The sequence below is a fragment of the Lotus japonicus genome, chromosome 3 (assembly GCF_012489685.1).
Source record: "Lotus japonicus ecotype B-129 chromosome 3, LjGifu_v1.2".
Lineage (NCBI taxonomy): Eukaryota > Viridiplantae > Streptophyta > Magnoliopsida > Fabales > Fabaceae > Lotus > Lotus japonicus.
In genome coordinates, this window is record NC_080043.1 from 58,129,581 (window position 1) to 58,140,743 (window position 11,163).

General features: G+C 37.2%; 2 protein-coding genes across 6 annotated transcripts; both read left to right on the top strand.

The window, feature by feature from the left end:
- The first annotated feature begins 220 nt into the window (after positions 1 to 220).
- Positions 221 to 5,142, top strand: LOC130743440 (protein DETOXIFICATION 42). Of its 4 annotated transcripts, none has more exons than XM_057595691.1 (15): positions 221 to 693; positions 868 to 951; positions 1,388 to 1,466; positions 1,577 to 1,698; positions 1,842 to 2,048; positions 2,173 to 2,357; positions 2,441 to 2,576; positions 2,767 to 2,863; positions 3,033 to 3,133; positions 3,302 to 3,465; positions 3,629 to 3,700; positions 3,781 to 3,897; positions 4,006 to 4,101; positions 4,502 to 4,623; positions 4,743 to 5,142. In XM_057595691.1, the coding sequence occupies exons 3-15, from the start codon at positions 1,390 to 1,392 to the stop codon at positions 4,783 to 4,785; spliced, it is 1,539 nt and encodes a 512-aa protein (XP_057451674.1). In that variant the 5' UTR covers positions 221 to 693; positions 868 to 951; positions 1,388 to 1,389; the 3' UTR covers positions 4,786 to 5,142. The 4 variants fall into 4 exon arrangements, with proteins under 4 accessions (XP_057451674.1, XP_057451673.1, XP_057451672.1 ...); XM_057595690.1 differs by having other exon boundaries at positions 221 to 669; XM_057595689.1 differs by having other exon boundaries at positions 221 to 636.
- A 1,444-nt stretch (positions 5,143 to 6,586) lies between these two features.
- Positions 6,587 to 10,939, top strand: LOC130743441 (uncharacterized). Of its 2 annotated transcripts, XM_057595694.1 has the most exons (5): positions 6,611 to 6,744; positions 8,097 to 8,244; positions 8,756 to 9,052; positions 9,205 to 9,247; positions 10,515 to 10,939. In XM_057595694.1, exons 3-5 carry the CDS (start codon positions 8,783 to 8,785, stop codon positions 10,661 to 10,663), a joined length of 462 nt encoding a protein of 153 aa, XP_057451677.1. In that variant the 5' UTR covers positions 6,611 to 6,744; positions 8,097 to 8,244; positions 8,756 to 8,782; the 3' UTR covers positions 10,664 to 10,939. The 2 variants fall into 2 exon arrangements, with proteins under 2 accessions (XP_057451676.1, XP_057451677.1); XM_057595693.1 differs by lacking the exon at positions 8,097 to 8,244 and having other exon boundaries at positions 6,587 to 6,744.
- Positions 10,940 to 11,163: the final 224 nt, after the last annotated feature.

Genomic DNA, 11,163 nt, shown 5'->3' on the forward strand with positions numbered 1-11,163 from the left:
TTGTTTATTAAATGTTAAGAGCTTATTATGCACATTAGTAGGTCCATTTTGCAATATCAGGTCCTATGATTACCTAATCTTCCGGTAGCCTTTATATTTGAATGAAACGGGTTAGATCAATATTTAGGAAATTAGACCGGTCATTAAATCAGTCGAGACACTTATTCAGGTTTCAAAGGTGGAACGGAACCCCTGAATTTACATGGAAAAGTTGGGGAAAATTCTTTAACTTTCCCCTAAACTTTCCTACCTCCACGCGGAATGTGCCAGACTCGTGGCGGTCGCTGGCAAGCACGCAGTGCCACTTCGAAACTCTTGAGACGTTGATGGTGATGTTGCTGGCCACATGTTGCAACAACAAACATGCATATGCATGTACCATTGAAGAAGAAGAAGCGCAATAACAGTACCTTGTCTGTTTTTGAGTGGAAGATGGGTCCCACATTCTGCTTGTGGACTGCTTTTTCGTCACCAAACAAGGATACTACTACTACTACTACTATTGTTTCTGTAATTGTAGTTTTCTTCTTCTTCAACTACAGTACCATTCTTGCACGCAAGTTTCGTGGCATGTTAGATTGTTTGAGATTTGGCACGAGTTAGGGAAGGGACCTGACTCACTTTTCCCCGAGTTAGGTAGCTTGAAGCCTCATCACGGTGTTTCTTCAAGTAGCAATTTTCTTTGTCTTAATAGTACTAATACTCATTCATTTGATTCAATCTATTCTATTCAAAGCTAAAATGCCCCTCTCTCTTTCGTGTTTGTATTTCTGTTGAACTCGAGTTTTGGTGACATTCTCTGATTCACGTGGCAAAATCTAGCTTCTCTGTTTGCGTTTTACGTTAAATTTTACTATGATTCTCCAGGGTTGGGACGTCTGAAATCACGTTTGCTTGCTCTGGTGCAGACAGAAAGCAAATAGAGAACCAAACAGAAACAGAGTTTCCAAGGTTGGGAAAAGTCTCATGTCTCCTGTTAAATGTTGTTTTCAGAGAATTTAAGTCACATTTATGTTTTTTTTTAGTGATCAATGTAGGAACGTCAGTTTATATTCTATGCAACAAGTGGGGAAGAATATGTAAACGCGTCTCATTCATTATTCAGTTTGTTCATCACTGTTTAGTTGATAAATATTCCTTGATTATATATTCGATTATGATCAGAATTGATTCACTACTTGATATTTTGCTCAAATAATGTTATGGAGAATATATGGCTTTAAATTATGATATCTTAGATTAATATTCAAGCAAGCTAGGTATTGGAGCTTGTTCTGCATCTCTTCATTTTGGTATTACTAGCTAGCCTAGTAACTCATTTACAGCATCTCTGTAGTGATTTGGTTCAGTTGGTTTCTCAATTAACAAAGTTAGTTTGCCTTCCCAGATATGGCAGAGAAAGAGAGTCTGTATTCATCAGGTGATTGGAGGAGAATATCAACTTGCACTTTCTTTAAGGATGCCAGGTATGATATAATTCAACACTACATTCATTTTTTTTTTTCCATTTCATCAATTTATTTATGCTGTTGTTCTGATTTACCCATTGTGACTCTTGATTTTCTTGTCACTGCAGGCTAGTTTTTAAATCAGATAGTCTTGGTCGCGAAATATTGTCCATTGCATTGCCTGCAGCAATGGCTTTGACAGCTGACCCTATTGCTTCACTAGTTGACACCGCTTTCATTGGCCAAATAGGTACCTTCTGTTATTACTTATTAGTTTATTATCTTTGAGCTAGAACCATAGGGAAATGAAATGTTGATCCAACTTGAAAATTGGAGAGGGGAAAATAAATTTCTTATTATGCATCTAGTGTTGAATATTGTTGGTCCATACAGGTCCAGTGGAGCTTGCTGCTGTAGGAGTTTCCATAGCTCTCTTCAATCAAGTATCAAGGATTGCGATATTCCCACTCGTCAGTGTGACAACCTCTTTTGTGGCTGAGGAAGATGCCCTCGGTGGAGCACACTCCCAGGAGGAGAGTAGAGAATTGGAAGCGGGTCTGAAAATGGATAATGATGCCATAAAGTTATTACAAAAAAAGGGTATCATTTCTCCCACTTCTCTTGTTGGTTTGGATTCACTTAAGTTTTCTTGGTAGGGTCTTATTTCCCCATAGGAAAGCCAATAAAAACTTATCTAGACTCTTGTTTTCTCGGTCCATTTCAGATGAAAGTTTTCACAATTCAGATTCGGCCGGCGTAAACTTCAATATTGTTAAGGAGGAATGTACGAAACGACATATCCCTTCAGCTTCATCAGCATTATTTTTTGGTGGTATCCTAGGCATCATCCAAGCAGTATTACTTATATCTGCAGCAAAACCATTATTGAACTTCATGGGAGTAACTTCTGTAAGTACTTTTGTTGGCTGGTAGCACTTTGGCATTTATTTAGAACCTTATGCTATTGTCAAATAACATAATTGTTTATACAGGACTCTCCTATGCTACACCCTGCACAGCGGTATCTAACATTGCGGTCCCTTGGCGCTCCTGCAGTTCTTCTCTCGTTGGCGATGCAGGGAGTCTTTAGAGGATTTAAAGACACTACAACTCCTTTATATGCAACAGGTGGCCTTGACAAACTTAAATTGCTATTGATCTAGTGTCACAATGGTCCTGTTTGGATGTGTGGTCTTTGGAGCTTATCTACTAAAAAGCACTGAATAAGCTCAAATAAGTACTCTTTGATCTGCATCCAAACATGCTCTATATCTTGTTATCATCTGATTCTAATTACTATTTGTTTGATGTAATCTAGTTGCAGGAGATGTGACCAACATAGCACTGGATCCTCTATTCATGTTTGTGTTCCGAATGGGTGTCAGTGGCGCAGCCGTTGCCCATGTCATATCTCAGTATGTTTATTATTTCATTGTGAATTAAATGCTCTGATTATACTCTTGTTTAAGTACTGATCAGTCTGCCAATTACTGTATCTAGAACTATCTTGTCCTTTGTCTCTTCTTTCCCTGTTGCATCTTTTGACCTAATCTTCTTTTATTTTCAAATTGGTTGTAAATGTAGGTACCTAATTTCAGTTATACTCTTGTGGAAGTTGATGGAACAAGTTGATCTTATACCTCCAAGCATCAAACATTTGCAATTTGACCGATTTGTTAAAAATGGTATCGGTCTACTGTTCCTATAAAAATTTATTTATGCTTCTCTTTTCTCCTATTTCTTTCAAATTGATGCTTTTATTGATTGTTTCCCTTGGATATAGGTCAACTAATATTTTAGCATTGACACTTGACACTATTATTGTTCTTTCCTGTTTAATTCTTGTCATTCAGGTTTTCTATTATTAATGAGAGTCATTGCTGTTACATTCTGCGTGACACTGGCCGCATCCCTAGCTGCACGCCAGGGAGCAACATCGATGGCTGCATTTCAAGTTTGTCTGCAGATTTGGTTGACAGTGTCTCTTCTTGCTGATGGTCTGGCTGTTGCTGGGCAGGTAAGATATGATTACACATTTACACTGTCCATTAAACACCTTGTTGTGTTGATTCATGATGGTTTCATATCAAAACATTGGATAATTGTCAATTGTCTCTCTAAAGCACAATCTGGTTCTATGAGTTCATATGACTTGCAAAATAACACAATCTTGGTTTCAGGCTATTCTTGCTGGAGCATTTGCTAATAATGACTATGAAAAGGCCACGGAAACTGCATCCCGAGTGTTACAGGTGCTTAAGAATGTTAAAAGAAATCGTGTGTCCTTTTTCAAGACATTAAATTGTGAATGTGACGGATAATGATAATGCAGATGGGTGTGGTTCTAGGATTAGCACTTGCTTTCATTCTTGGAGCGGGATTGCACTTTGGAGCTAAACTATTTACAAAAGATGTTGATGTCCTCCACCTCATTAGAGTTGGGGTCCCGGTAATTTATTCATGTTCAAATTGAAAGTGATATTGGTAATCTATTCATTTCAACCCCCCAAAGAGTGGAACTTATATTGATGTTAATGTTATTTTTTTTTTGTTACAGTTTGTTGCACTCACTCAACCCTTGAATGCTTTGGCTTTTGTATTTGATGGTGTCAACTTTGGAGCATCTGATTTTGCATATTCAGCCTTCTCCATGGTTTGTATTTATCTTCAATGATTCATCTGCTATTATAAGTGCCATATTTTAAGCTATCCATGCCCCCACCCATTTTTTGTTCCTCTCTAATCTCACTCACGACTCGTCAAAAATTGTCAAGTCTGACCTCGACTAGAGATAACTAATGAAGTACTTATCAATGGGAGGAAAATGCTCACCCATTGCCTCTCAGCTAGATTTTTGGGTGTAGTTAGGCCCAATGCGAATTCTAATATGGTACTAGAGCCAATTCTCTAGGCTTGACGGGGTGTTAAGTCAACTTATAAATAAGAGGGAAATCCTCATTCCTGTGCTAGAACAATTTGCAAAAAGAGGATGCAGGAGGGTTAGAGCCAATCTAAATTTTATTTAATTCAATCATGGTATTCTTCATTCTCAGGGTGTGGTAGCAATTATCAGCATCATTTGTCTGCTTATTTTGTCTTCTGCTGGCGGTTTCATTGGAATTTGGGTTGCTTTGACCATCTATATGAGTCTAAGGGCATTTGCTGGCTTCTTGAGGTAATGATTTTCTAATTTTTTTTTCCTGAAGTTTATCTTTGATACTTTTCTTTTCACTGTCAAGACAGTTGATACATCTATGAGGTCAAGACGGTAACTAATGAAAAATGTTGATGCAGGATTGGAACAGGATCAGGACCATGGGAGTTTCTTAGGTGCTGATTGCACTAGGTAGGCACCATGGTCATGGCTTCATAATTAGCCTCAGTTTCAGTGGTGTTAATGTCATAGTGAGAAAAAGGTTCCCTAGGCTTTTCAATCTCTTGGATTCTATTCTGAAGAATAGGCACGCACTTCTTCTAGCTTGATTATGATTGGGGCATTGGTTAGAAAAATCTACCTCTGCTTCAGATTATGTACAGAAAAAATCTCCCAGTGTATCTCATGTCCTCATTAAATATAGTATGACATGTAATATAGGATATATTAGGATTAAACTTCTTGTAACTATGCAACAGATATAATTACATGAAAATGAAAGATAGCTCGGAACAAGTGCTACTTGCTAGAATTGAAAAATTTGGAACTCTTTGGTTAGATACTAGATGGAATGCTTCTTTTTTGTGGTCGTAGTATATGCTTGCATGACAAAGCACAAGACCTGGAAACTGGTACCTATAGCAGAGTATTCCATGGAGCTCAAATCAATTTTTCAAAGATAAGATGGTGGTAGTACCAGGAAAAGGAAAAGGAAAAATAACTCCCGTGTCTAAGACAATGTTTACATGTATCCTAAAAGGCAAATGCTACCATACCTCAATTATATCATACCTTAGTCCTGGACCAATTAAAAAACGTTTCACGGTAAGTTTGGACATTTTTTTATCTTTTTTTCTTTTAAATATCTAAAAATATAAAAAAATAGATAATTGATGATTAAAATTGTCAGCTTGGGTTAAGTTAACCTAGTGTGGTTAACATATTTTGAATTTCAACATTAAGGAAGGATAGGGAAAATTGAGATTATTGAAGTTTCCAGAAGAGGGAAAATAGAAAGGAGAGTTAGGGTTCATCACCTGGGTTGTTGTTGATCGTTGTCGGCGGCGGTGATTTGAATCGTTGACGGCGGCGACCTAGGGTTCATCGTCAGGGGTGTTGTTGATCGTCGGTGGAGGCGGCAATTGGCTTCGTTGACGGTGACGACTTCATCTTCAAGCGTCTTCAGCGTAAACGTCGTAAGTCCCTCAGTTATTGACTGCTATGATTCAATTTATCGGAATTTTGTGAGAATTTGTTTGCATCTGGTATTTCTATCTGTTCCATCGTTGACTGAACACAGTTTACAGTTCAGGTTTTCCATCTTTTTACCGCTTGCATCTGCTATATACAAATGTTATTTCTTATTTGCAAAGTTGATTGTTTTATTAGTGTGTTGAAATTTTGTTTCTTTGTTGAGTTCACTGATTTAGATTACTTGATAAAATAAAGACCACATGAAATAAAATATTAATAAAAAACATAAAAGCAGGACATCAAAATCTGCAATTTCGATTCCAATGAAAAAACCAAATACAACAAAAATGAATTAAAAAAAGAAAAAGAAAATCCACCCCATAATTGTTTTTTTTAATAAGAATAAAATAAAACAGTTGAAAAACAAAAAGGTCGATGCCCTAATTGAGCTACAGAAATGGGGTGCTACAAACCACCATCGTCGATCTCGGGCTCTCTCCCCTGTCCATCTCCGCCGCAGCGCTGCACACCACAAACCTCCATCACTCAGCGGTTCTGAGGTTGCGGAACGCACACATTTGGCAGTAGCATTTTGGTTAGTGCTTTCATTTGATACATAATATATGGTTGCAAGAAGTATTACCACATAGAAGAGTTATTTTTTGATGAAGCTAACAAGAATGCGAAGAGAGAAAAACTGGTTTTTTTTTAAGGTCAACCTGGGCAGAAACATAAGGTATTTATTTTTTTGTAATAACTTAGGCAGCCTGGCCCAGCATCCTCAACCAAAAAAACAAAACTGCCCCACCCACCCGATGACCCATCCCATCTCTCTTGTTTCTTTCACGATTTCAATTCTTCAGCCGCGCACACACACTTTCTCCTCCTTCCTTCGTCCACCCGCCGCCACCCGCCGCCGTCGATCCTCCCTCCTGCTCGCAGTCGCAGGTACCAGTTCTTCCAATAGTTCTTTTCCATTGTCCTTGTTTAAATTAACTATCGAATTCTATGATTTATTACAACGTTAAATGTTTGTGGATTGTGGAAGAAAGCAAATTAAGCTAATGTAATGATTCATTTCTGGCTTGCTGGTTTTTGCTATCTGAGGCGTGTTGGGGTTTGTCTATTGGTGTAGCCCTTGTTCTCCCTTTTAATACAAACTTTGCTTATTAAAAAAAAACCTCTAATTCTAGCTATAGCTAATTGAGCTGTGTGATTTGCTAACATTTAATTTAATTTTGCTTGTGTTTTGTCAAGATCTCTAAAGTTAACAAGAATTTGCTGGTAAGAAAGCACTAGAGACTATTGTAATTGATGTTTCAACATGGCCTGCTCCTGCTGGAATCTTCCTTTTAGGAATGCAACTCTTAAAGAGAACTTGTCACCTCTGCTTATTGAAAGTGGAGTATCTGTTGATGAGTCTGCTTCTCCTGTGAGCATCTTTTCTTCCTCATAATCAGTCTACCCCATAAGGTTATTCATGATTCAGATATTTTTCCTGCCCCCTTAATAGTGTTAGCCTGTTAGGGGTGAAAAACTGTTTCTTCCTTAAAGTTCTCGGTAACATCCCTCTCATTGTTTCTCTAGGAAGCCCTCATCCTCATTCAAACAGAGTTGCTATTAGACCCAAAGTTCTTGCTTGGGCTTTAACAACTTTACCTAAAAAAGTTTTCTCCTTCAAGTTTATTGAGTGCAGTTAAGTTACGGAGACATGACCCTCTTGATTGTGTACCATTCTGCCACAGTTAATCCAGACGCCTCTAGCTTAAATAGGCTTATAGATGTCGGACTATCACCAAAAGTTGAGGAGTCAATGTCAGTTGTTAACAATGTGAATTGGCACAGAATTCCTTGGAGCAAATCTTGCAAGGATCTTCTCCTTCTATCGATCCTCCTTATAGAACTACAGCTCCATCAGAAGGATCTTCTCCTGTATGGATCCTCCTTCTCTGCCTCCATTCAATGCATTTAAATGTCTTGCCAGTTTATAACCTGGAGTTCCAGGGAAGTTCATATTGAAGCCAACGAAATTTAATTGGCTTGACTTATAGAGGTGGTAATGAATTCGCCTTGCCCTATTTTTTGTGTATTATGTACTACCATTTACCACCTAGCTGTACTGGTTTGTTTTTTGATCTTGCCTTTGCTCATGAAGAGACCGTAGGCCTTCACCACACCCTGGTCGGAATTGCGAGAGCAATCTAACACACCAAAAAAATGTTCTTCCCAGTTCACATTAATTGCTTGAGTATTCTTATTAGCCAATTCCTGAGTGTACCAACTTTATGGCTTGCTTTCAGAGGAGGCGGGCTGTAGCTGAAGAACAAGATGGACTGTGGAGGCATATAAGAATGAAAACAGACATACAACAGCTTATATTTAAAATGTCTAAGTTGGAAATTGTGGATTCCTTATGTTACAGAGAAACGTCTACCTAGAGCAATACATGTAATGTACCCTGATGCAGTCAATTGATGATGCCTGCAACTTATTATTTTCAAAAAAAAAACAAGAATCTATTTCCTTTTGTTAAAATACAGTTTATATATCTATGACTTTTCCATGTTACTTTAACTGATTTCACACTCCTCAGGAAAAATGAATTAAGGCTTGCTCTGTCCGTTTGTCATATAGTTCTAACAGCCCTGTCTTGAAATGGAACCCAAGTTAGCTATACTTTTGTTGGTAAAATAGCAAGTCTTTTTTATTTCGGTTTATAACTATTTATATAGTGGCACATGTGGATTTGCGGTTAAAAAATTTCCCCAGGCTTCCCAAAATCTCTGGTTCTGTCACTGGTTGTAACTTGTAACATATAGTAGGATCTTTTACTGGACCCTTGGAAGAGGTGGTCAGACTATTTGGGGCTTCTCCTTTGTGTTATTTATTGAGTGAAACTATATTTAAACTGTCCAATATTTATAGTAGTGATTTTTTGTTCTTTTTACTCTTTGGGCAGAGATAGAGAGGATTCTAACCGAAAACAATGGCAAGGGCATTGGGTAGCACAGTTGATGGACTTCGAAACTATTCCTTACTCAGATTTTCACTTAGCTTTATCAGAACTCTTTCTACATCTTCTCCATCATCTTCTGCTGCTGCTGCTGACACTAGCAAACCTAAGAAATCAAAGCGAAGAAAGAAGAACTTGTTTGAGGTGGCTCAATTCTTACCTAACTGGGGAATCGGCTATCATATGGCCAAGACTCACTGGAAAGAAATTACTTACGAAATCACAAAAATAAATCTCTACAAGGTCTGTTTTTATTATAATTTTGTTCTACACATTCGTTTGTTTTCATCAGAATTCAACTATTTTCCATGCTTATTTCACAACTATGCCCGGTATTTCCTCCTCCTTTCTCATGAACTACAGAGTCTCATTTCTATTTGTTATATTTTTTCCAGGATGGGAAACATGGCAAGGCATGGGGCATTGCTCATAAAAATGGTTAGTTAGTCTTGTAACTTGCATCAGCATTATTTTTCACTTTTTATTGTTCTGTTTTTCATTTTATATTTAAGTTTCTTATGCTGTGCGAAGCATATATGCTAACAGGTGATTCAATAAGAAATCATTACCTCTTTTTTTACATTCCTGGGTGGATTTGCGACAAATTCTGTTGGTTGAAGGCAGTCATGAAGTTGGGACATTAAGCTAGGCTAAGAATGCCTCTATGAATTCTCATATATCAGTTTGCCTCATTGGGCATTTAGGACAATCGAAGTGCTACCAAACTGACTATAACACTATTTTCCATACTCTTTTTAGTTGGTTGAAGTCTATGTGGGTCCCACAAAATTGGTAGTGGACACATTGTAATTTAGTGGATCCCACATTAAGTTTAATTAATAAAGGAGAGAGCATTGATAGCATTTCTCTTTAGGACAATCAATCTATGATACACTTTACGACAGCAGAGATTTCCATAATCAGTAAAAAACTAGACCAGTGAATAATGTAGGGAGTCTCTTAGTGAGGACTAATGAAGTGATTTGAGTTTCATCTGATTGGACAATCATCATTCATCACTACTTTTTTGAGTTGCAAATCAAAACATATGTGCGTCTATGGCATCTGTTGCGTTTTTACAATATTTTCTGCTCGTCCCTGTTTCTGAGCAATATTGTTTGTCAATATTTCTGATGATACTATGTGGTGCTGTGGATTCTGAAATATACTTTTGTGTGCGTCTATAGCATCTGTTACGTTTGTGTTGTTTACGGGTTCACATAAGGAGACTTTCTGTTATTTATTAGATTACGGTTGCAAAACAAGATGTCAAGAATGAAGTCGAGTAGTTCTTCAAGAATGCTGTTATGTATATTCCACCACGCAAGTGGTTGTTACAGGTCTAAAAAAAAATCTGTCACTTTTGATTGAGAAATCAAGTAGGAGCTTGAACATGTTTATGATTTTGAATACTTTCTTCAGTTGTATGTTGTCCACTTTCTCTATTTCATTCATGTTCCATGTCAAATTATTTATATCTAGGTGTAAATCTCAAATTTTTTGCTGACATGATAATTGTGTATGTGTTGCTTATGTGTGTAATTGTATATGGCATTTGATAAATTCTTGCAATGAAATTTGTTGCAATAAGCACTATGTTCCCAAAGCAAATTGTATATTGTATGAAGGATTAATCGCATGAGTAATGAGACATTTTTCAGTACTTGTTCTCTAGCTTGCGTTGATATCAACGAAATTGTTGCAGGCTTGCCAATTGCAGATCCAAAGAAGATCAGTGGAGTTCACAAACGTTGTTGGAAGTACCTCCCAGGTGTGGTAAAAGCATCAGAAAGCTCACCAAACTTAACAAGTCCTGCAGACAGTGGCGAAAAAGTTGAAGTCCTAGCAAGTTGATGCTTACTAGTGACTTTAGGTTTTAGGTTCAACTTGATTTTCATTTGGCACAGTTGTTTTTTACTGTGGTAGAATTTTAGTCAACCATAAAATATACCTTCACAACCATGTAAGGTTCTCGTGCTTCTTTCTTTTAGATTTTTGATTGAAATGTGGTTTAAGAGAGTAAGCTGAATGGATTTAAATTTTCGGCTTAATTGCACTTTTGCTCCCTTATCTTTCACCGTTGTGCGAAGTCCCTCCCTCATGTTTAAAATGAGCAGATTTCCTCCCTCATGTTTTAATTTGTGCTACCGTTAACTTTCCATCCAATTATTAACGGGATTGTTATTTTCACCTCCTTCTTTTACTAACCACACCCCTCAATCAACAATATAAAATAAAGAAAAAAATAAATGAAATAAGTTAAAAACAGAAAAAATATATATTTTTATAAAAGAAAAAAAAACCTTCATCTCTCTTGCACATAATTTTTTCCATCCAATAATTTTTTTTTCCAG